Below are 26,778 nucleotides of genomic sequence, written 5' to 3'. Positions count from 1 at the left end.
GGGCCCTGGTAGGAATTTTTTCCTTTTGGCTGATTAGTGTGTGCCAATTGGCTTTTGCCTACTGCATAGCAAATTGTCACAACTTGTAAGGTTGGCGGTTAGGCATTGGTTAAATTGGTTGGTGGAGGGGTATGGATTGGCTGTGCCTGCCCCTCCAATGCTGCTGCTGCATGGGAATTCCGTTAAAGGAATTCTGGGGCTTACCATCCCCTCGTCCAAACCCTTGGTGCAGGGTGCGGGCCGCGTAAGCTCCAAGGAGCATGCGGGGAGTAGCTGAGGGTCTGTGTCGCAGCTCCAGTTATCCCTGATCTTGTTCCTCCACACTGACTCACAGGAGTCAGTGCTGTCCCCCAAGGCGGGGGGGGGGGGGGACGACAGCTAGTCATAACCAATGCCTAAGCAACCACTCACAATTTGTATAATAAAGTTGTGGCCAAAATTATGCCAAAAACCTTAAACAAAAATAATGTGTGATGTGTGAGTTATTGGGTTGGGGTGTCTTGGGGACCTCAGCACGCAATCCACTCTTTCAAGCAATCAGGCTCAGTGGAAAATGGTTTGGTTTTCTTTATTGAGAGGTCAGGTGGTTTCTACCAATCCAGTAATGTGATAGGACAGGCCAATCTCAGAAAGGCCTGAACAGGTTTTTCTTCTGCAAGATAGAATGATTCTGTAGTCATATTTGTACTTTCAAGAGTCATTCTGGAAACTGCCCCGGCTCTGATAGACTTCACCTTTCCATCAGCGATTCAAGCTCTGTGCAAATACTTCACATGCACTCTGGATGGATTGAAGCTGAACAAATCAATATTATGCCAGCAAGCCCAGAACTAAATGCTCTCACACCTTTAAAACTAACCAAAAGGCTTTTGCTTTAAAACAACAATAACAAGTAGGTAGATTTGCATATCCACTAACGTATTTAGAAAACTCTAAAACCCTGCCAAAAAATATAACCAGGCATGTCCTAGTCTGACTTTATGATTCAAGAGACTTGGCAGCTGTTCCATAAACAAAGCTACTGAATCAGATGGTTAGTTGCATTTCAGAGCTGTTTGCTTAGCTCCTTTACATGCATGATTTTTTGAGAATTGCTAGAGAGTATAGAAAAAGAGAGAGGAGGCAATGACCAGGCTATAGACAGTAGAGTATCTTTCAACACACATTCTTTATTGTTTCTCTGCCCCCTCCCCCCCTGCCCACTGTACACACAAACAAAGCCACTTCTGCTTTCAACTTCCCCCAATGTGCTATTCGTTTTGTTAACCTTTGAAAACAGGTTTTCTGAGCCTTCTTGAAGAATTGTCAGAAAAAGGTGAATCTTTCCATTTTTTCCAAGCCCAGAGAAACCCAGAAATCCAAGCCCAGGGAAGCTTCCCCCAGCCCTCCCTCTTAAACTCCTGCAAGGGTCATGGAGATCCTATTGCCTCTGTTTGATATATTGAGTCAAGAAGTGGGACAGAAAAGCAGACAAAAACAAAAAGAAAAAACCCTTGCAATACTTCTGTCGGTAAGCATGCCCTTTCGTTTTGCAGATGCGGACTATAAAGTCCACAAAAGTTGGGAAATAAATATTCTCATGTCTGCCCGTTCTTAATGTAAGCCATGTCAAAGCTATATATAGATAGGAGTATGTTGTTGCATGTTTGTACATTTATAAATCAAATTCAGTAAATCTGATCTTAATCTAACTGTCAGGATATATTCAGTTTACAAGCGAGGTACTTATCTATCGTTTTTTGTATGGGCATGAGATACTGCATTTCTGGGGCTTTGGGAAATCTTCAAGAGAACCTACTTCTTGGTTCTTCTTGCAGGCAGCCCTTCCTAATAAATTGGTAGTAGTGGTGAATCTCTCCTGACATGCAACAAAGCACAAAAGAGTAGGTTGTTTCGGGACTTGTTTCTGGTCATAGATTATTAACTGAAACATGACAACCGCTGCCCTATGGCTATGCACATCGCTAAGTAATTAGCAGGAAAAGAAACAATGATGAATTATTAGGCAAAGATACTTCACACTTTAACATATTTGCCCATACACAAACAGCACTAGGTAATGTTTGCTCGAGTTCCTATGCATTCAGATTATTCTCCAAGGATGTGGGAAACTATCTATGGTAAGCTCCAGCAATAATCAAATTTCAGAAAAGGAGCCATAGTTTAAAGTTATAATTACACTGAGAATGATTAGCCATAATTAAGCACTGTGTGTTTCATAGGATGACATAAATCATATTGCAGATTCAGAGAATGAAGAGGCACCATATCTTTTCCTAGGAGAAAAATTACACAGCTTAAGTCAGAGAACAGTACTGGAACAGTACTGGAACAGTACTGATGATGCCAACTACAGTAATATGCAAGTTATTTCAGATGTGGTTGCACCAGAAGATCAGTAAATCTGACAGTGTTGGGTGGAGGCTGTAAAAAAATTGTGTGTCACTTTGTACGTCATCATATACGTACACTGCTTTGTTCAGAAAACAAAATTTATTTTGTGGTCCAAAAGCCGCAGATAGCAGCTTATTCTGAAAATAGCACAGCAAAAGAAAGAGGGCGACTCTGGTCTGAGGTGGTTGTTAGGGTGATGGAACACTCTGAATCAATGCTTAATTGCAGATTTAACCAATTTCTCACAGTTCTTTGGATCTAGATCTCATGTTTATATAAAACAGAATCTTGTTTAGGTAAATCATTTTCAATTTATATCAATGCAATCTTGGTTTGTTTTTTTTAAAATGTCAATGAATTTCTTGCAAAGGTGCCTTTCTGCCAGTCACAAGTGGTTAGTGAAAGAGCATTGTGTGAGAAGACCACTTACCTGCTGGCTGCAGAGGAGTGACAGTTGAGATCCAGCATGGTTGCAGTGGCAGGGTGATCTTCCGGCTTCAGCACAACCAGGGGAGGACATTACTTCCTCCTCCATTGGTTGCGCTGGCTGCTGGGACTTGCAGTGGTTTAGTGAGTGGACCAGAGGGAAGTGGACCCTGGGTGTAAAAGCCGGCTGAACACAGGCCTCAGCCTCAGTTGATGGTGGATTCACCACCAACCCCAAGCTTTATGTGTAGGACTACCTGGGGGTAAGTGGACAGTTCCTGTGTAAGACCTTGCTATGGAAGTCTTTGGTCACAATATTCAGAGCCAGGAAGAAGATAAATCGGGTTCATCTGGGGTTTTTGCTTCCCACATAGCAATTGTCACAACTTGATGGTGGATAAGGCATTGGGTTGGATCCTTAGTCTAGGTGGATGGGGGGTTGGGAGCCCCCTGGCCTGGTCCAAGGAATCAGGGTATCTTGTTAAAGGGATCAAGGGGGAGGTGTTTCTGCCTGGATGCCCAGATGGCAGCTGATGGGCCATAGCATCCTCAAAACGGTGCTCCCGATTCTATATATGTCATAGGACAACCCTTAACCTTGGTTTAACTCTGCCAAATAATCAAGCAGCAGACTGGTACACATCCAATGTCTGTGCCAAAACCTGACATCAGTAATCAATAAAGTTGTGGCCAGTTTAAATCCCAAGTGGTTGTCCTGTGTTTATTGTAATATCACCTTGCCTTGGACCCACTGCCCATGGCTTCACTGTGCTTGGAACCGCAAAGGTTGTCTCAAATTCAAATGAAGTCCTCCTGTTTGGTATTTTAGATGAAATATGTAAGGAAAGTTTTAAAATGTTAACATTGCTTGCATATTTGAACATTTTAAGTATTTTGCATCTACTATGTAGCTTTTTGAAATGTAGTAGTAAAAATACAGCTTTCTAAGAGGAAAAAAGCAGTACAGGGTTCGTATTTCATACTGAAAAGGAAAATGAACTGAAGTCATTTCATTAAGTATTAATAAATGACAATTGGTTCCCTTTGTATAACAAAAATATCTTGTTCACATTAAGAAAACAAACACGTACCTGAGTTAAAAAAATTAAATGCCCATTACAGAATAATCAAATTGATTTTAAAGTTTATTTTCTTTGCAGTAACTACACAGGCCACATACAAAGTTTCTGAACCACAAAATTCAGTAATATGATCCTTAAGTTGTTATTGATATTAACCCTTTACAAGCTTTCTTTAAAGAGAGAGTAACTTACAAAATGTCCTTTTTTAATTTTAAAATATTAGGTAGTAGCAGCCTTGGCCCTGGCATTGCTCAGGAATTCTACGATCCGACCCCCTCCTCCCCATCAGTGCAGCTTTGAAATCAGTGGTTAAAATCAGTGCAGTTCAGAAAGGTTCAGTCTACCATATTGATTCAAAATGGCACCCAATTGTACCCAAACACAGACGAGGCCCTGTTACTTGATCTCAGGAACCATCATGCAAAATTTGGTTATGATAGCTTAAGATATCTGCAGATGCATAGCAAACAAACTGTTCCAAATATATGGTTTAATCCTGTATTTCACACCATGGCTTGAATCCACAGATGACCTGTGTTTTGCTTAGTGTCAAACTAACTCTGCTAACTACTTCCCCACCCTTTCCACACATGGGTGCTCCTGTTTTCCCCATGATTCACCCCTCAGTATGTCAAATTACCACCCAAAAGTTCACTATGTGAGCAAAACTCCTGCGATTTTTCAGTTTTCCAGGACTGCAAATGGATCCCCCCCCCCCCGGAAGCAATTAACATGGGGATGAGTGCTAAACTACATTCCACTAGATTTCTAGAAGTGGCTTTTACATTGTGTGAAAGATCTAGTGAAGTGTGGAAATTATCAGGGAAGGAAACATCAGGAGAATCAAATAAACTGCCATCTGAATGCAGCCTCATATTAAGTTAAGAACTAAACTTCTAAAATTAAAAAAAAATTATATAAAAATTATGTTTGCTTTGTATCTAATTCCTCACACAAGGAATATTGGCAGCAATATTTAGAACTCAGATGTACCATTAGCATTGCTTTACAACTCAAAACAATTTCATTTCAGGAATGAAAACAGTCACAAATTAGAATTCCCTGTTTCAATGGGTGCTGCGTTGTATTCATGAAAATGAATTCCTCGCTTCGTTGTTATCTTCATAACTTGTCCATTTAGTGAATCATCTTCAAGGATTTGTATCAGTCCTTTGGCAATTAGTGTTGGTCTAAAAATGAATTTAAATGATAAGAATCAGATACTCTGTCAGAATAGGTCCCCTGTCTGCTGTTAACTAAGTCTATTCTTTAAATACAATCTGCCTCACAAGAGCATGTGAGCTTACAGAATGGTGATGACAGTTCAATGAAAGAGAACATGGGAGGGTAGAGAGGAGAAAGGGTCTAACCCCCACCCCTGGCCCAGACTGTACTCCTAATAGCTGGCATGCTGTAGAGGCTCCTTAAGTAAAGTTGAGAGCTGTCTGGTATGACCTACTGCTGGTTTTTTTGTCTGTTTTCTTTCTCTAAAACTTTGCTGATGCGCTTTAAGTGCTTTGATTACAGGAAAACAGGAATATAGCTCTCTCCAGTATTATTAAATAATTTCTATTAGGCTGAATTGGCATCTGTCTACCTCGAAAGACCATGGAGTGTGCCTCTAGTGGCGAAGTAAAACGCTAGAGAATCACAGCACCCGCTGTGGCTGCAGTTTCCTGCTGCTTCCTGTGTTGTTTTTGCTGCATTACGCAGCGGCACGGTGACCTCCCCAGGGTGCAAGCCTGGGCAGTGTGTATGGAGATCCTGGGCTGCCCAGATGACAAGACCCACCCCCTTGCCCTCGCTGATGTGGCCCAAAGGAAAGCAGAGCTTGGCTGCAGGAGTTGCCAGAAGGAAGCGTACAAGACACCACCCAACCGTTTTAGGAACTCCACTCTGTATTTGTTTAGGGTTTACTCCTTAGCCTTCTCTTCTCCCGAAGTTGTCCTGCAAGGCGGTGGGTAATCTGACAAATACCATTGTGCCTACTTTACTTACTCCAATACGCCGTAGACTTCCATCATATCTTTGATCTTGTCAATGTATGCAACATATTGACCCATGTTTTCTTCCTTGTCTATTGACTGAAGAATTGGTGTGTTGACAAAAGCAGGACAGATGGTATTTATTCGTACACCATAGTTTGCTGCCTCAGAAGCCATCTACAGGAAAATGGCAGACATAATAAGTGTTGGTGGTGTTGGGGAATCCAGTTGCTGATCACTTATAACAATAATTATCAGAGACTAGGAAGCATATTGTATGATCAACATTTGCCAATGCAATACATATTTAAGGCAGGCAGGTGTATGATAGTATTTCTGTAACACTCAAATAAACTGACTACTGTCACAAAATATGTTTCTCAGAACTAGAACAAGCCCATCCTTTGTGGCTTTAGGTTTTCCCCAATTCAGATGTTTCTCTTAGCATTGCTGTCACTTTAACGAGCTGAAAGACATTCAGAAATCCTGGCAACCAGATTCGGAAGCAGCAAGATTAATTTTTATTTATAAAGCATAGTTACTTTGAATAGCTCAGATATTCAGATAATGTAGTTATTTTATAGATGAGAGAAGGGAAAATAGCAAGGTGAGTTTGTCATGTGGAAAATTATGAGAATTCTTCAGCTGCCCATACTCACGGCTATTGAACGTGTAAATCCAATTACCCCATGCTTTGAAGCACAGTACACTGGCTGGAATGCAACAGGCATAAGTCCTTTAACAATGGAAAGGAAAACAGTTACAAATATTTATTAAAATGAGCATCACTCCTGATAACTAATACTGAATGAAACTAAAAAGAACTGAGCCTGCATAAGTAAACATTTCTGGTTTTATATGCTTATTTTAAGGTTTTTACTGCAATAGAAGGTGGGAAAGATGGGCGATTATTTTTTTATACAACTTATTAATTGCTTTTCCAATTCATGTGGTATTCAAAGCAACACAGAGAATAGTTTGAAAATGAACACTTCAGAAGTGATTTTAGGGCAGATATAAGAGCTGCTTTCCATCACAAACACAAGTCATGATTTTTCATAAAGTGGCTCATTCCACATGTGGGTGCTACCAAGGTCCACAAAACAGTGCCCTGAGCATGTGGCAAACAATTCACCATGGGGAAGGATGTGAAGGTCTAATCAAGAGTCGGATTAAGACAAAAATAAAAATAAAAATTGAGGCTAATCCACATGCATAAAGTGAACTTTTTAAGATCCCATGTATCAGCCAAGTTCTTCCGTGGGATCCCTCCTGCACGTGTGGGATTTGTATAGTGGGCTTGTTCCATGACAATGCTCCATTGATCAACTGGGCAGCTACCACTTTAACATAAGGTTGCTTGGGAGAATTGTGGGGAACTTTAGATGGCATGCAGCCACCCCTGTCCCTGAGGATGGAGGTCCTGTGAAACATGCCTTCCCTCTTAGTGGTGTAACTGACGCTGACATTGTTATCGTTTTGGCACCAGATCAAGACTTAATTATTTTCTCAGGCATTTTAAGGGTTTTGCTGTTTGACTCCGTCACTGTTGTTTTGCTTTCAGCAGCCTCTGTTTATTTTGATACAGGATTTTATTGTTTTAGCATGTTATTGTATGATTTGTTTAAACTATGAACTAGACTCCACCTTGGTAGGTGAAGGGCAGCTTATAAATATTTCAGAATAAATAAATAAAATGGATACGATCTGTTTCTAAACATATGTACTTGCATTTCTGTAGTTGCATATGCTACAGTTAGTATTTTTGGACATCAGAAAGTAAGACTTTAGACTTTAGCTATACTTTGAAGGTATTTACAAATGGTTAAGTTCTGTCAGAGTCTTTCATTAAATTCACAGATGTTAAGAAAATAAAAATGAGAAGTTTATTGTTCTTATGTGTTTGGCTGGAGCAAGAGCTATTCACTTCTCTGTGGTGTGTGCTATTATAGTTTCGGCATTTGGGTGGGTTTTGTTTTGTGTTTTGCTGGTATAACTTCCCATGTTTACTTGAACTGGAAATAATAATGTTTAATGAACACATAGTCATAGCACCCTCTACAAGAGACAGGAAGTTCATAGATAAGACAGATTACAAGTCCTTAACTTCTCATTGCTAGCACTGCTGTTATACTGCATATTGAAAAGTGCAATTATTATTTAATTTGTTAGTAGCCCAAATCCAAGAGGCTGTAGGTGACTAGCGAAAAATTTAAAATATAAAAAGTTTAAAACAACATCCATAAACAAATGACATTTTAAAATACAGTGATATACTGTATTTTGAGCTCTCTCCTCCTATTTGGTTGATGGATGACACTAATTCTTTGACTTGGCAAATGCCACAACAGAATTTTGGAGAGCCGAAGGGGCACATTTTCATTGTGGAGAAATGCTTTCTTTCTTTCTTTCTTTCTTTCTTTCTTTCTTTCTTTCTTTCTTTCTGTCAGGTGCTGGTGTGGTTGCTCGAGAGCAAACAGTCAAGACTCATAGAATCATAGAGTTGGAAGAGACCACAAGGGCCATCGAGTCCAAACCCCTGCCAAGCAGGAAACACCATCAGAGCACTCCTGACATATGGTTGTCAAGCCTCTGCTTAAAGACCTCCAAAGAAGGAGACTCCACCACACTCCTTGGCAGCAAATTCCACTGTCGAACAGCTCTTACTGTCAGGAAGTTCTTCCTAATGTTTAGGTGGAATCTTCTCAGACTCCGACCTGTCTTTTCCAGGCTTTATTATTAGTGCAAACTATTTACAGTGAAGAGTGTCACAAGTTCATGCCTGGCTCACTCGCTAGCAGAATCTGGGAGTGGGCGGTCCTTATACCTCCTCCAGCATAACAGTCATGTGACCCCCAACCTTCTCCTTCCTTCCCTTCCCTGCGCCTAAACCTACTGCGCAGACTGGGCACTGGCAAAGGGGTACTTCCCTCCCCTCTGGTTTGCTCAGGCTCGGTGTTGAGGCTCTTCCTAGTATCCCCTGCTCGCATCACTTCCTCTCTATTGGAGGTGGGGCTTCCCTCCTCACCAGAGGAGGAACTGCTTCACAAGATTTTTGGAGGTTCCCTGTGACACAACTGCCCTTCCACCTCTTGGCTCTGAGCTGATGGCAGTTCCCTGGCACTTCCTTCCTTCCTTCCTTCCTTCCTTCCTTCCTTCCTTCCTTCCTTCCTAGTTTATAAAATTTATACACTGTTTGATTGTAAAAAAACCCCCTCTCAAAGTGATTTAGAAAAAGATAAATCATTAAAGTTGAGAAAAAATTACAAGCATACAAGGCTTTAGTTTGTAGAAACAAAACTTCCCTGTGCCTTTCCTAACATTCCTGATGCATCAAGTAAAACTTTTCTTTCACTCCATGGATTGGTTGTTCTTTAGTAGTGCTGGTTTTATTTTTTCTGATGTGACGCTGGTGTCAGTGAACTGGTGCAATGTTTCAGTTGTTGCTTATATCATGAATTCTGCTCATATTGATCCAGAGCAGATTCCAAGGTGTAGTTAGCAGAGTAAAAAAACTTAAACACATTGCAGGATTCCCAAAATATAGACCAGAGGCAATATTTCATCCAGTAGAGCTTTACTGCTACTGAAGGCAAATGAGCATAATGGTCACAAATCCAATACATTCGGGATTGGCAGTCCATAAGAAATCCAGTTGCAGCAGACTTAACCTACACTTACAATAACTTAGCACTTAGCATACTATATACAGAACACCACACCAGAATGAAAGAGAGCTAGAAAGTGAAAACGATGCTCCTTCTGGCCTATTATTATATAGTCAGTATCACCATGAGTGAAAGAGATAACAGAACCAGTTTAAACCAGCTGTTCAGCTTCTCTGAAGAATAACCCAAACATCAGGAACCTTCTGCTTGTTTCTGGGAAGAATAGAAACTTACGTGTCAGTTAGAAACTCCCAGCTTGTATCACACAGAGAAGCTTCTAGAACCTTCTTGAGTCAATTAGAATAGGAAAGATCTCTACACTTTAAACCAATTCTTTTTGTACCAAGGAATGCAAACTGACAGTTTTTAAGAAATTAATATAATCTCACTGGTCTTCAACCTAATGGAAATGCAAAAAAATAGCCTTAAAATAAATAAGCTATATAAACTTCTTACCTGCTAGTGATGCTACATTAACAATAACTCCTCCATTATGTCCATTTTGAGTTTTCATGTGTTCTAAGCCGATATATGTTCCTCTGATCACTGAAATCTGGTACAGAGAACACAAAAGAAGTGTCACACTTAAATCTCTTCTCAGTCTGACATTAGTCTGCTATAATCAGACTTTCAGTAAGTATATTCAACAAGTTTAAAATCACTGTGGTTGCTTCCCTTTGAATTGAATTTTATTATTACGGTCACAGACCAGTTCCGGGTGCTTCCCTTTGTATTCCTCAAACATATAAGTTATATAGAAATAGATGATTCAGGTGTCAATACTTTGATCTGCCTCCTTTTTTACAATGCCCCTTATCTTCAGCTCTTATAAGTGGTCTTCTAGATTTCCTAGACATTCTGATTAACAGCAAATGGACCTAGAGTCCTTCTAGGTGCCTGACAAATTAACTTTAGAACAACTTCACCCATGCCAAGGTACCATATCTATGAAGTCTGAAACCCTAAAAAAGGGAAGGGGAATCCAAATCCAAAAGTGACCAACCCTCCATAGGTTGACCGGTAGGTGGCTTGGTCATCATGAATTTGCACCTTTGTCAGAATGCAGGATGACAGAAAAAGGCACCAGGTTCTAAAAGTGCCACATTCTGCCTGCAAAGGAAGAATTGGGAGTGCATTTAAATTACATTCCTGATTCTTCATTTGCAGCAGCCATGGCTTGAACTTTTCCACATCTGAGGATGGCTCAGCAAAAAAAACCTTGTGGACCTAATTAGGCCTGCAAGCCCAAGAATCTTCAAAACTTATCATTTTCACTTCTGTGGAGAAGATACCTCTCCATGCTTGCTGTGAGAGTGGAAGGAAATTTTCACCTAAGTTGCAGATGTGTGCAACTGCTGCACACAGTTATTCCAGCAAGAAGTTGTGCATTGTGTGCAAAGGCTACAAAAAGCAGAGCTTGCAAGCTTCCCCACCACCCCCTCTGCAGTTTTGAAACTCTTTGTCAGCTTCCTCTCTACAGTGAAGGGGCTTCTCCAATACTGTCACTGTATCACTTTAAGTGAGAACGGTAGAAAGTACAACAGCTTGTTTAAAGGGTTATCTAGCCCAGAGGTTCCCAAACTATAGTTTACAGCCCACTGGTGGTCTGCAGGCTTCATTCAGGTTGTCCGCATAGTCTGAAATGCATAGGTGGAATCTAGAGAACCCCCTTACTATACAGTACAGGCAAAACTAATGGAAGGGTTTCAAATTTCCAAGAATCACACAGCTATTGTGAACAACCTTTGCAGAACTAGGGCAGGAGCGGGCAGAAAGTTTGTAAATTCACCATTACTCTTTACAATCTTTGATTGGTGGGTCAATAACATATATAATTAATGCTTATTGTCCCACACCTGGCAGTTGGATGGGGAAACTGTTGTGCGAGGGAGAAGTAAACACACATATACTGTATGCATGAACAGGTGTTTGGAAACTCCACTGCCACACAAGACATTTCACAGTATTTCCACTGCTATTCTGCACCATAAGAATGTAAGAACAGGCTAGTGGCCCATCTAATTCAGCATCCTGTTCTCAACACCTATCCAGCTTCCCCCAACAGTGGAAACAGAGTACAGCCAGGGATTGATATCCTCCATGAATTTGTCCAGTCCTCTTTCAAAGCCATTGCTGCCTCTTGTGGGACTGAATTCCATAGTCTAACTATTTGTTGTGTGAAGAGGTACTTGATACGATACGATACGATAAACTTTATTGTCATTGTCCCATACAGAACAACAAAATTGAAAAAAACTACATAAGACATTCAGAAATCAACAAGCCTGCTATCCCAGCTATCCCAGCCTGGTTAACCCCCTAAAAACTCTAATACCCCATAATTAAATACAATATACTCCCACAGAGACTACCCTACACTGTGTTTAAAACCAAAATCTCATTTGGATAAAAACTGTTTCTCAGGCGGCTAGTCCTAGTCTTTATAACCCTGTACCTTCTTCCAGAAGCCAGAAGCCGAAGGAGATCATTTCCAGGGTGCATACTATCCTGCACTATCTCTGCAGCTTTCTTATGACACCTGGACTGTCTGTCCTGAAGGTTCCAACTGCCAGATTCAGTGGATTCCCATGAGTTCTAGTGTTATGATACACTTCAGTTAGCAAAGACACCAGGGTATGCAGTACTGGTTAAATCGTGTCCTCCCTAAAAGAGGACCTGGTGAGACCTGGAGACCGACCTCCTGTGTTGTGGGTGGGTTGGATTGCTCAGCCACAACACCTGATTGGTAGGTCCCTCATTGCTGGGTTCAATCTGACCAATGGGGCACAGTCCAAACGGATCGAGGGACCTATATATACCCATGCACATGACCCAGAGCTTCCTCTTTCAGCTTGTGCATTCAGAACACCTGCCTACCTCTCCCTATTTTTAGGGCATTGTGCGATTGACCTTGCTATGCCATCGTGTGTCATCTGTTGTTGGGACAGGGGCATGGCAGGAATTTCCCCACTTGGCTGATTGGCTGTTGCCATTTGGGTTTCGCCTGCCGCGTAGCAAATAGGTACAACTTGTAAGGTTGTGGATAGGCACTGGTTCTGGTGATAGGGATGGGGGAGCGGTCTCACCATCCCTATGTGAAGGGAATTCCATTAAAGGAATCCAGGGACTCAACTGGTTTGGTCAACCCCTGTGAGGGGGTTGTGCCCGTGCCTGAGTCCAGGGGGGCATCTGGGTGGTGAACAGAGTCTGTTCCCAGCTTTTCACCTTCCCAGGTGTTCACCCTTGGCTGACCCATTCTGGTGCCCTGGGTCAGTGCTGCCTGCGAGGGTGCAGGGAGCTAGTCGAACCAGAGCCTATGCAACCACTCACCTTCTGTAATCAATAAAGTTGTGGCCTAAATTCTGCCAAAAACCAAAATTTGAGTCATGTGTGAATTTATTTAGGGGGGAGGTCTCTGGGTCTGAACACGCAAAAAGTAATCATAATGTTATGCACAGCATATCTTCTCTCTGATGTCTGTTCTGGGTACTCATTTGCTTTGAGCATTCTGAAGAACTAGTAACAGGAAGAATAATAAGTGACTCGGATTTCCTTGTTCATCACATCTGGATTGTCTACATGCCCCGCCCCCTGGCCCTGGATCGTGTACTCATCCAAAGCAAGTCTTTCAAATGCTCTCCACTTCTTAACCAGGACATAACTGACTTGCCCAATAGCTCTTTTCAGTTGCATAATTATTTTTTTTTTCTGGCAGCTTCTAGTCCTGCAAGTATGAATATGACCATCCCATTTACCACCAGGCCTGTCTCACTCATCATGACGCAAGCAAAATTATGAAGAAGAAGAGGAAATGCATCATGTCAACTTCCTCTTATGTCATCCAGTTTTGAAGAGGAAAATCTAGAGATGTGGGTAACCTGCCGTATGTAACCCTTCATCAGTCCTAGAACTCAAGTAAGTACCCTCTGTCTCAACATCACCCTCTAGGCACACCTCCCATTAATAGATTTTTCTCCCATACCCTTTCATTTGTCAAGCATATTGCTACCATCTTTCTTCATTGTGAACATTATGAACATCTGCACACTTTTCAACACAAATGTTTGTTAAAAGCCTTAGTAGCTTATGCTAATTTGATATGTAGTAGCATTTAGACACCAGCTTATTCTACGTGTCATTTGCCTGATAGTTCTACAACAAACAGCACACATTTGCTAATCTTTACACTGGTAATAGCCAGTGACAAATCCACAACTAAGGGTAGATCCATTTAAACTGAAGTACTTTGAACTTTCCTTAATTTCAGTAGAAAATATTTGATTACTAAAGTTCCCACTGAAGGGCAAGATCCCTTCCCCATTAATTTTTAATAAAACTGGAATTTAAAAACCAGTGGTTTGTTATTTATTTTTATTTATTTTAATATAGGTTTACTGTCTTGCTATAAAAATATTCAAAGTAGCAAACAATATACAAAAGTTAATGCTATATATCCCAAATTATCAATTAATATCACAATGAAGCTATAACAATCAAAACTGAGTCATGCAGCAGCAAAGTCCATTTAAAAGGCAACATTTTGCTCTCTCTTACCAACTTTTATTTTAAATCCTGCATGAGAAAGTTCTGTGTCAGGATGATTTTTGTGAGATGCGACAGGGCAATATGTCTTGTTAGCCAGTTTTTGCCTCTAGTATGTGTGTGTAAGGAGTTTACATAAGGGAACTAATAGATGTATAAAAGGGAACAATTATTGTTTTGGTCTACCAGTTAATTGAATAAAAACGTGCCTGAACAAACCACATGCAATCAAAATTCGCCTTCTTTAAAATGTCTTTGAGCATTTCCATTTCTTACTGACAGCAGATTTGGCTTATGCATTGCTTAAAAAAAATGTAATCAGTTGCATAGAGCAGGCATAGGCAAACCTGGCCCTCCAGATGTTTTGGGACTACAACCTCCATCATCCTTGATCACTGGTCCTGTTAGCTATGGCTGATGGGAGTTGTAGTCCCAAAACATCTGGAGGGCCAAGTTTGCCTATGCCTGGCATAGAGATTCACCAAAGGACAGGAATACATAAAAAGCTGTGGAAGTCACTGCCTTGATCCTGAAAATAGCAGGCATGTAATCATCACTGCAAAGTGTAAATCACTTCACTGATTAGCTGTTACTAATTAACAGCTCATCTAATGTATATGTTGTCTGGGCTGTTAGGGGAGGGGTGTTACCTCTGGTGGGAGACACAAGCTCCTTCTTGGCTTCTAGAAACTGTCAGCATGTGACAGTGGCCATACCTGGGAAATGGCTTTGACTGGCTGGCTAAACCAGGTGAGGGTAGCTGATGGGTCTCAAAATCTTGGTTAGTTATGGGCTTCTGGCAGATTGAGTGGACAAGACCAATATTGGGTCCAATGGTCAAGAAGGCTGTTTCAGCACACACTGTAGAGGAAAATGAGGGGCAAATGGGGCTTGTTATCCTAGGAAAGTAGCTCATTAAGGATAAGGAATACTCTGATCCATCATCCCTGATGCCTTGCGGCTGTGCTGTTTCCTGATAAAGGCTTTGGGAGTAAACCCCAGGGAAAATCTGTACCTGCTGCCTTGCAGGATATCTTTGGGAAAAGAAAAGGCTAAGGAGTAAAACCTACACAGATCTGGAATGGAGCCCTAAGACAGTTGATGGTGCCTTGTACATCTCTTTCTGACAACACCTGCAGCCAAGCTGGTCCCAACATATTGCTCTGCTTTCCTTTGGACCACATTTGCAAGGCCAAGGGGGGAGGGTCATCTGGGCAGCCCAGGACCTTCATACACACTGCCCAGGCTTGTGCCCCAGGGAGGTCATGTTGGTACTGCTTATGCAGTGGTTTGACTTCACCACTAGAGGTGCTGTCTCCCAAGAGAGATCACTACCACCACCAACAATACTGTATCCTGAGCTGCCTTATGCTGAGATAAAACCACTAGTCCATCTAAACTAGAACTAACTTGACCAGCAACAGGTCTCCAAGGTACCAGACGGAGGTGTTTACTAGACTTTTTAAATCTTTGAAACTGAAGATGCCACAGACTCAACCTGCTTCTGTGTTCTATGCGCCATGAATCTGTGGCCTTTTCCAATCTTTTAGGCTATTAAGCTACTTCATTATGAGATTTAAGAATGGAATCCTAACCATGCTTACTACGGACTTACTTTTCACACCTTAAATGAGAAATCAGATACTGTATAAGACTTTCAGTGTAAACCTGTTTCCCTGATAGGACATTCTAATGCCAATTATATAAGGTGTGTTTGCAAGTTACATTCAGTGAATGTAAAATTTGTGTACACAGATAGTTGAGCTCCATACTCTGTATGTGTGTAGAGACAGCTTATACGTGTGTTCAGTGCATCATGTGAACAAGCCTGCCCTAACACTGTTATGAAATATGCACAAATGAAGCTCTCGGTCATTTTGAGCAATCTGTTTTCACATGTTTTGTTTTATTCTGCATTTTCTTGTACTACCCTAGGGGACATTAAAACACCATTCTTTGTTACCTTTCTCCTTCTTTTCAAAAGCTCATTGTGGTCTTAAGGCCGACACCCTCTCCTTTATTTGTTTTAGTTTATAGAGTTTTGTACTGTGCTGGTTATTGCCTTTGTACTTTAAACTAGGACAATGACCTTGTTTAGGTCCTGCTTTTCATTTGAATTGTGCTTTACATATTGAGGCAATATCAAAAGTAAATAAGTATGTAATCATTCCTGGAGACCAGCCAGGTTTCAGCAGAGTACTGTGACACAATGCTCACAGTGCTCATTGCTGGATCTATCTGCCAGTATTTTTTCATCACTATACCCAGCAACTGAGATGCAGTTTAGTTCGTGATACTAAAGTAGCAGTACAAGCAACGACTACAAGTAAATGAAACTGCAATTTAACTTTGTCTTGTAAGAAATGTAGTGTACTAAAAGATGGAATTTAGCATTGTATTATTGCTTCAGGTGCACTTTTACATAGTTATTAGACCACTAAGCCAAGTGTGAACTTCTTTCTGGCCACAATTCTGTGTATGCATACTTGGAAGGAAGTGCCAAGTGCCATTGGAAGTAAGTACATTGGTACCTCAGGTTACAGACACTTCAGGTTACAGACTCCGCTAACCCAGAAATAGTACCTCAGGTTAAGAACTTTGCTTCAGGATGAGAACAGAAATCATGTGGCGGCGACCCAGTGGCAGTGGGAGGCCCCATTAGCTAAAGTGGTACCTCAGGTTAAGAACAGTTTCAGGTTAAGAATGGACCTCCAGAATGAATTAAGTTCTTAACCCGAGGTACCACTGTAAACATGCACACTAAGTTCCTCATCCTCACTGTAGCACAGGTTCTGTACAGTACGATCATCTCCATACTATTCCAAATCCCACTACATTCAGTGGGACTTAGTCCAGAGTAACTGCGTACAGGGCAACAATCTTAAAACTGTTAGTGGCCATCGATCCTACACATTTATCTTATCATAGCATTTATAATGCTGTTTTTTTTTTTTAAATGGAAATATTTAATGTATGAATTAAGCTTACCAAGTTAACTTGGACTGTGATTTCCCAGTTTTTTTCATTATTCACTCCAGCGTTGTTAACCACAATATCCAGCTTTCCAAAATGTTCAAATGCCTTCTTAAAAGCATCTGCAAGTAAATAGCGGTTAGAGTGAAAAGAAAATTTTTCATTATTTCCATACAATTCATCATTCTAGAATGATGGCAACAACATGATCTAAAGTATGAATTTTGCTTAAATATGAATACAAAGAATTGTACTCATCTATAGCACTTCCTTAATTCTTCATAAAGTATATTTGTATCGTATGATAACATTTTATCAACTCGATGTTGGTATGTTAGTCTTGCCTGTCCCTTGGTAACATAAAAGTTTTTGTAGGGCTGTTTAGGTAGGGGCCGGAGGAATGGCCTCCCTGAATCTGGCTTTGTGTTTTGTTTCAGAGCAAAGCTTTAGGTAACCCTAGTGTCTGCAAAGATGAAAAATCAAATTAGTAAAGGGGTTCCTGGTGCTCATGATAGGATTTGTTTCCATGTGAACAGTAGGAACCTTATGCAGATTCCATCAGAGGATGGTAATTATACAGGTTAATCCTTTCAGAACAAAATGATATGATTTGGTTTTTTAAATGTATAGACATAATCTGTAACACAATCACAGACCAAGGAAATAATTAATTGAGCAAAAATTGACCGGTTCTTGATATTTCATCCCCTTAAGTCCCATAACCTAGAAATGATTTAGCTTTGCCACCAGCCACAGTTGTGCAATCCTGCCAGGCTGACAGAAGAAGAGTTTGGATTTGATATCCCGCTTTATCACTACCCTAAGGAGTCTCAAAGCAGCCAACAATCTCCTTTCTCTTCCTCCCCCGCAACAAAAACTCTGTGAGGTGAGTGAAGCCGAGAGACTTCAGAGAAGTGACTAGCCCAAGGTCTCTTCCTCCCCCACAACAAAAACTCTGTGAGGAATCTTGTCAGCTGCAGCAGCTGCATGCAGAGGAGTGGGGAATCAAACCCCATTCACCTGATTATGAGTCCACTGCTCCTAACCACTACATTACACTGGCTACACCACAGTATACACTGCTGTGTTTTTGTTTTGCATTTAGAGATAGCTCTCTCTATTAGGAAGTGTTTCTCCACCTGTTAGCATTGCAATCAGTTACTTTGTGTAGACTCAGTTATTTTACTTTAAATGGATTATAACTGGGGCAATGCATGACTGCTACTAGACACAGGAGTCACCTGCTGGATCAGTCCAATGGCGTATCTAGTCTAGCATCCTGTTCTCACAGTGGCTAATCAGTTGCCAATGGGAAGTCCAAAAGCAGAACCCGAGCAGAACTATGCTCTCCTGACCTGAAATTTCCAGCAAATTGCATTTGCGAGCATACGGTCTCCAACAGTGGAGGCAGAACATAGCAAATATGGTAATTAGCTGTTGAAAACTTTATCCTCCAGTCTCTTTTAAAGCCATCCAAGTTAATGGCCATCTACTTTTTGTGGGAGCAAATTCCATAGTTTTAATCTATGCACTTTATGAAAAAGCACTTTCTTATAAGAAAGTGTGACTATACCAAAACCCTCCCATTAACTGAAAAGAATCCTGCTATTCTAGTATTTTGATGAATATCCTACTTTGTGTATGTGCCAATGACTGTTTTTTCCTTCCAATTTAATTTTCATTCAATAAAAATGCAACAAATTTAAATCATTATTCATATAGTGCAAATTATAAACTGTATGGTTTTCATTAGACCAATATTACAATTTATAAGTCCTTACAAACCATCTCCCACCAAATCTTTCTGCTCCATTGTTTTTCTGAGGTAAGTACCTGTTTCCTTTTCTTTTTTAAAACAGTGGTGATCCCATAACCACACATTCCTGTTCAGAAAATGGTATCAGGAAGACTAATACAGCTAATAAAGAGTTATAACAAAAAACAAAATTCAGACAGAATCTTTCATGAAAAGTCTCTTGGTCCAAGTGTTTAGGGCTTTTGTGTTATTTGTTTGGACTGCTGAACAAATGTGTGAAATAACAACTTGTATGAAATGCTATCAGTTGCTGAAATGTTTTCTGCCCTGAGCAAAGTCCCATTTAGAAGTCAGCTTCCTTCTATGTAAATATGCATTAGATTACAGCACACAACTATAAACTCCCAACAAGTCTCAATTCCTCCAGACACTAAGAGCAGCCTTCCAATCTGCACTGTAAATTGCTTTTTAAATTTGGGGACACTAAAATAATGTTAGTTATGCATAAATGGAAGTGCTACCTTTAATGTTAAACTATACTATTAGGTTTATTTCAATACCAAGTAGCTGCTTTGAAATAAATATTTTCTCTTCTCTTCCCTACATATGATAATTGGCTTTCAATTTCATTCTTTTTATAACGCTTATTTCAATATCTAATGTCATGGACTAGGTGGTAATGTTCTGTATTAAAGTTTAAGAATAAAACAAAACACGGTACTGTACTTGTAAAACAGTTTTTCACATATTGGGTTCATACAAACATCACAAAATATCCTGTAATTTATTTTTATTTGTAATATGCCAACTAATTCAATCTAGGAAACACATTGCTGATGTTTCACGTTTGTAGATTTCCTACACATTTATAAATCCTGGTTGGATATTGGCTTTCTTCACCAAAGCCTAACCTGCCCAGATTTTATATCTATAACACATTTTCTTCCCCTAACTCTGACAGGATAAACAGCAGGACGGGGACACACACACACACACACACACACACACACACACTTTTCTTCTTTACCTTTTAGTTTTTCTTCACTTGAAACATCACAAGAAATAAATATGGTCCTCTGTGCTTCAAATTGCTTGTCAAAGGCATCTTTGCTTGCTTTTCCTTGTTCCACATTCTGATCCACAAGTGCTACCTGAGTGAAAAGGATAATGACAATAAGATTATGAGAGATAAGAAAGAATGATTATGTTCTTCATAGGGAGAAGGGAAGATCTGCACCAGATTTTGGGTAGTACAGGTGGTTCCCTTCAGAGAGGGCACCAAATTGAGATGATCCATAATTGAGAAGATCCATTTGGGGGCACCAAATTTTGGCCTTGCACAGTGTGCCATATTATGAAAAATTACCAAAGTCTGCCCCTTAGCATTACATAAGATAATGTGTGAAGAAATTATGTTTACATGATATTCAGTATACAATGTATATACTAGACATACACTGCACATAAAGTTCATGCATGATCCAGCTAACAAGCACTTCTATGTCCTGTTCAAAGGGAAGATTAAGCTTGTGCTTCCATCTTTCCTAATTAAGTCAATAGGCATTTAAAGTGTTTAATATTTGCCGGATGCTTCATATGTCTAACAGTGCAATACAATGGATGCTTACGCAGAAGTAAATGGCACTATGTCAGATGGGACTCGCTTCCTAGTAAGCATGTTCGAGTGCATGTGCAAAACAACTTGCCAGGTAGTAAGGCACCTTCTGTTTCAACTTTTAAACACCAGCTGAAAACTTATTATTATTATTATTATTATTATTATTATTATTATTATTGTATCAGGCTTATGCAGGCAATTAAGACTTATCTTTTCACAATAGATTGTTGGCTTCTGATTTTAATTTTAATTTTTATTAAATTGCTTTTAATGCGGAATTGCTGCAAACTACTGTATGGGAAATGCACCCAGAAGACAAAATGTATGAGAGGAATTAGTGATCTGACACCTTCCTGCCTCTATTCCTTCCCACTCCCTTGCTTGTGTCAAGCTTTTTGATGGTATGAGAACAGTCTTTAATGTCCTGAGAGAGATGGGAGACCCACACAGTTGTCTTAATCAGGTGTGGAGGATATGTTGGGTACCTTCTTTGATGTTGGACATAGTTTTGAGAAAGTGAGGCATTGGGAGGGGGTGGCTAATGGATGATCGGCACATGGTCAGTCTGGCAAGCCAGAGTCTGGCAATGCTATCTATAAAATTGGATGGTTTGGGCAGAGTTTCTTTGAAGCTGGTGCACAGACTGATCGGCCGCAGGGCCCTGCAAACTGAGGCTACCTGGGAGAGTCTCTTCCAAGCGGCAGATTGAACTGCTTGCTTGGTATGTATACATCACTTGCTGTTTTAGAATAAAATCTTTAATCTTCTCACTCACTTGCATATTTTGTATTACTTCTCAATCTCATTTTAAAAGAACCACCTTGCCTCTGGCAATAATAATAATAATAATAATAATAATAATAATAATAATAATAATAATAATAATAATAATAATAATAATAATATATTATTATTATTTATACCCCACCCACCTGGCTGTGTTTCCCAAGCCACTCTGGGCGGCTTCCAGCAAAATATTAAAATACAAGAATTCTTAAATATTAAAAGCTTTCCTGGCAAGACAGCTACTCTGATTCTTTTTAATGAATAGCAGTATATCATATCTGATAACTAAAGAATAAAAACAAAACAAAATAAGGCCCATTGAATTCAAAGGGACTTCTTTCTGAGTTACTAGGAATAGATCTGACCTTTGAGTGTATGTATGGCTAAGGTTTTGTCTCTATAGTGACGGTTAAGCAAACGCATACATACGTGTATGCAAACAGAGATGCACACGTATACTGCGTAAATACACGTGTCTGTAGCATTTGTAAGTACCATTTTGAATACAGACACAGTGGATACATTTGAGCACGTAAATATATGCATTTTGCACATACGCAGCGTACTTTGAAACAGGCACACACACACTCTCTCTCTCTCACACACACAGGAGCTTCACAGCCCACAGCAAACGCGGGAGGAAGACCAATAGCTTCGCGGGAGCCACGGCGCGCACGTAGAGGAGGAGCCCGGTTGGTCGCTGCGTCCTCGAAGCTAGGCGCCCTGCGGAGGCGACGCGGAGAAGGCGCGAGCGCAGATGCCCCCCACTTCCTTACCTTGCAGCCCTTCTCCAGCAAGGCTCGGGCGAAGGCGTTCCCGATGCCCTGCGCTGCCCCCGTGACCAGAGCCACTTTGTCTTTCAGGTGCATTCCGACGGCCCGCGGGAGCGCTCTCCCCCAGTGCCCTGCCTCTGTCTCTGGCCGCCCTTCCTCAGGCAACTGGGGATTGATTTATTACTCGCTCCTCGTTTTTAATCTCCCCACAGCCTCGAGGGTTTCCCCCCCTCTTCTTCTCCCCCCCTTCCCCTCCCTCGCTCCCTCCTCTCTTTTCTTTTTTCGAAGGAGGCGGGAACGAGGGAAGTGCCTGAAGTCGGAGACACGAATACGCACGAGCGCGCCGAAGGAGCCCAACTTGGTTGTCACCTGCGCCGGAGTTGCCACCCGCCCTTTGTCCCTCCCCTCCTCCACCTCCAGCCGCCGCTGGCGCTTCCCCTTCGGGAGGGACTGTCGGCTGCTCTGTCCCTGGGTCTGGTTTCGGACAGAGCGCGGCCACCAGCGCCTCAGGGAGCCCTGGAGATAAAGGGCGAACCCAGCTGCTCTGGCGAGAGAAACGAACCCCCCTCACCCTCCCACTCCTCCGCATCTCGTTCCTTCTTACCGCCTCCTCTTGATAAGCAAATTAGAGACATATATATTTATTTTTCCAGGCTGTCTTCATTTCTGTTCGTCAGCCTCCCGCGAAAACAAGCAACTTCTCTCTGGAGAGGGACTTTCCCTCCCTTCCTCCCTCCTCCTCCTCCTCCCTTCTTTTCTTTGGCAGCCCCTGAAGCCAGGCACGTTTTCCTTGTCCCAATTTGCACGATAAGGGCAGGGCGAAGAATTGCAACTACCGAAGAAACAAAAGATCCTCGGTCAGGATAGGGAGGAGGGGCAGGGCAGCTTTTCCTCGGAGACCATCTGTATGGGTGGGTGTGCCCCTGTAAGCAAATATTATTGCTGCCATAGCTTTCTTCACCTTTGCAAGCCTTGGCCTACAGGGGAGGGTTGGGGGAAGAGTATCCAGCACCCGCTGCTTTCCTTGTAGGTGTCTGATCATTTAATTTTCAACAAAAGAACACCCCCCATTTGTGGGGCAATGATTGATCAATCAATGATAGAGTTGGAAGGGGCCCTGAGGGTCATCTAGTCCAGCCCCGTGCAATGCAGGAATCTTTTGCCCAACGTGGCGGTCCTGACCCTGAGATTAAGAGTCTCTTGCTCTACCAACTGTGCTATCCCAGTTTATAATTTTTAACGTTTTACCTATGAATTCACTAGACACAATCATTATGCTGGGGTGAAATTAGGCTTCATGGGGCTTTGTTATCATTTTAAACTTTTCTTTCCAAATAGATTTCTATATGTGGGATATATATATATAGTCATTATTTCTGAGAGCAGTTCTTGTCTACCAAGCCAATCAGAGAATGTAACAGTTGTGATTAAGGTTTTTAAGGGTTAAAACTCTCACTATGATTTGAGCTCAGATGCATAACCATTGTAGTGGATAGGTAAAGGTAAAGGACTCCTGGACGGTTAAGTCCAGTCAAAGGCAACTATGAGGTTGTGGTGTTCATCTCACTTTCAGGCCAAGGGAGCCGGTGTTTGTCCATAGACAGCTTTCTGGGTCATGTGGCCAGCATGACTAAACCGCTTTTGGCGCAATGGTGACACCGTGACGGAAGCCAGAGTGCATGGAAACACCGTTTACTTTCCTGCCACAGCAATACCTATTTATCTACTCGCACTGGCATGCTTTTAAACTGCTAGGTTGGCAGAAGCTGGGGCAGAGCAATGGCAGCTCACCCTATTGTGGGGATTCGAGTCGCTAACCTTCTGATCGGCAAGCCCAAGAGGCTCAGCTGTTTAGACCACGGTCCCACTGGTAGGTAGATACAGAACAGGTGTTGTAGGCACAGACCCCCTTGCATCTTGAAGCCTTTATAAAGAGTACATTTTGCATTGCAGCTGTTACAGAGCCTAGATGAGAGCATGGCAGGTGACACAATGAAAGAAACCTCTTTTTTAAAAAAGCCATAAATGCAGCAGTTCTGAAGACAATATTCACATGAGGACTGCAAATATATAGGTGCACACAATATAGATGCACATTTAGTGTTGCTTAAGAGCTTAATAACACAAATGGAAAAAAATAATTCAGGATTTCTCCTTCCCAATGCTGTCTGCCCCCTCCCCTCAAAAAATTCATCAAAGCTGCTCCTGAGGGTTGTGGGGACACCTCTGGAACAATATGGGATATGACAATAGAGGGCTGTAATAAGTGGATGTTTGGATTGGATTCTTCACCTTGTGCTAGCAGGAAAGGTTATGCTAGTTCAAATCCACCATGTGATACAACTCTATATTCTGTTGTGATAAATGGGGAGAATAAGAACACATATTTCGTAAGCAATGGTTGCATCTAATAATGGAACACTTAAATATAAAAGTTTGTAACTGGATAAAGCAATGAGGCAAGAGCTAAACTGTATTGCAGGAGGCACATAAAGTGTGCAGAGCAGTAACCCAGAAAAAAATGACCAGAAAGAAATTATTAAAATGTTGAATACCTCATGTTGTCAAAGCAACATGAAATGTTACAGATTCTTTTTACAGTCCTTGAATTTTCACTGGCTTTGGCCTGTTTCATTGTATATTCATGGAGTAAACATGTCCAATAGGATTCAAATGAGGAAAGGAAATTGAGGAAAGAGAAAATTGGATTTCCAGATTGTATATATTTAGGGTGGGAAATAGGAGCACCTATATGATATTAAACTGCCTGCCCTCAAAAGAAAAGCAGGATTTCATTAACCCCTTTTCTTTCAATTTTCAAGTTTATAAATCAGCTGTTGAATTCCTTTATTAATTGTTGTAGCATTTGTATTCTACCTTTTTCTCTAAAGAGCTCAAGGTGGTTTACATGGTTCTCCTGCTCCTCCTTATTTAATCCTCACAAAATCCCTGTGAAGTAGGGTAGGTTGAGAGGTAGTGATTGGCTCAAAGTCACCTAGTGAGTTTATCCTGCTCTCATGGTTTGGCCAGGTCAATAATTGTGTTTTAATGTGGTGTAAAAGATTCTGATCTCCTCAGGCTGTGCTGAAAAAGGAGGAGAGTGCATGAGCTTGAGGCTTATTTTTTGTAACAGTAAACCATGTGTTGCATCTGAAAAGGCTTATTTTTGTAACAGTAAACCATGTGTTACATCTGAAAAGCCCAATGTTTCATTTTTCCTTGAAAAGATGCTGGGAAACAGATCTTTCTTTGTGAATGACCATCAGATCCCCTGCCTTTAGAAATACCACTTGTTGTTGTTGAATGGCTGCAATAAGAAATACAATGATTTTCTTAAGAAATAGATTTATTTTCACATCTTGGTCTACTGGCACAACTACAGAAAAAGGTTCAACAAAAGTTGGGAACATTTTTAAAGTGAAACATATTATGATGAATTAGTGCAAGCCCATACTCAAACCCTGTTTCTTGACGTTCAACAAAAGAGCATGCCTAATGTGTTTGTGCTGAACTGATTTAGAACCTGCAGAAGCAAAAAGTTACCTTTAGGGAAAGCATTTCTTCCTGGACAGATTAGCTGCAAAATATGGCATCAAACTTCAGAAAGTATGAGCAGAAGGCAGACAGAAAAGCAGCTCTGTTTGAGAGGCTGAAAATTATACTCCTAAGGCCTATTATGGACAAAGTAATGTGTGGGAGTCTGTTACTGGAGAACCTGTGGAGTTTAAATGCAATCAAATTTTGTCTGCGGGATATGAATTAAAATTTGAAGATAAACTGGGAAACACATAAAAGTGCTTGAACGAAGTAATTTTGCAATCAGATAACTCAGACGAGGTGTGTAGTGTGGTTGCAGATGTGCACAGGGTTCATCTCAGGAAACCTTTGTGTCTGTGTAGCTGTGCTGTCTTCTTTTTTAAAAAATGGGGTCAGTAGAAAAGGAAAAATGTCCTCATGCACCCTACTGCCAGTTTAACCAAATGTTCTGTATTTCTTAGGAAACGTGGAATTGCAGCTTCAAAGGCCCACGTTAGTTGGAGAATTACAGAGCACAGGGAACGCTTTGCCCATGGAAAGCAATTTCAACGCAAACATATTTAGGAATGGTAGAGTAGGTTGATGTGATACTAAATGTTGCTTCCATGCTTATTTGCAAAAACATGTTATAAATAGGTCCACACGTTGGGTGTGGAAATGATATACGAATACCTTTAGGCACAGTGTAATGCTTCCTGTGGCAGAGCCAAAGGCACAGCTGCCAACAATACCATATGTACAGCCAAGCACAAATTCTCATTCAAGCCAACTTTGCAGTGCAAATGGAAGTGTATTTGTGAGAGTGCAGAGTGCCAGCAGCTCATCTCGGTGAATTTGGACAAATTCTCCAGACATGTCACCTGGATCAGAGAACGGGGGAGAGAATGCAAAGAAGAATCCAAGCAGCACAGTAAGAGATTACAGCAAGAGCTCTGCAGGGACACTCTTAATGGAGAAGCCCAGCACAGGGGGTAGTATGATTGTTGTTGCTACATGTAGATGCTCTTGTGGTAAAGAATTCTTATAATACCACGAGCAATTCCTGCCAGTATGTAAGGCAGGGAAAGGGAAACAAAGACAAGCTGATTACAGAAACACAATTGAGTGTTTTCACATCCCTTCTTCTCAGCAATTTTTCTCCCTCCATTGATCAAAATACTCAGATAATCACTCCAATTTTTCTAGCTTCAAGAATAGTTATAGCTTGCATTTGCCCTTTTACTTATCTACCATACAAA

The 26,778-nt window shown here is 41.0% G+C and overlaps 1 protein-coding gene across 1 annotated transcript; it reads right to left on the bottom strand.

Annotated features, from left to right (window-relative positions):
* Positions 1-3,952: 3,952 nt before the first annotated feature.
* Positions 3,953-22,396, bottom strand: HPGD (15-hydroxyprostaglandin dehydrogenase). The gene is made up of 7 exons (XM_083756022.1): positions 22,007-22,396; positions 19,854-19,977; positions 17,086-17,192; positions 10,012-10,108; positions 6,547-6,623; positions 5,901-6,064; positions 3,953-5,092 (listed from the first exon to the last, which is right to left on the bottom strand). Exons 1-7 carry the CDS (start codon positions 22,097-22,099, stop codon positions 4,948-4,950), a joined length of 807 nt encoding a protein of 268 aa, XP_083612148.1. The 5' UTR covers positions 22,100-22,396; the 3' UTR covers positions 3,953-4,947.
* Between the last annotated feature and the right edge of the window lie 4,382 nt (positions 22,397-26,778).

The sequence above is a fragment of the Podarcis gaigeae genome (genome assembly GCF_964106915.1).
Source record: "Podarcis gaigeae genome assembly, chromosome: 9".
Taxonomy (NCBI): Eukaryota; Metazoa; Chordata; class Lepidosauria; order Squamata; family Lacertidae; genus Podarcis; species Podarcis gaigeae.
Note: the sequence above shows the minus strand (reverse complement) of the source record. Positions and strands in the feature narration are given on the sequence as shown.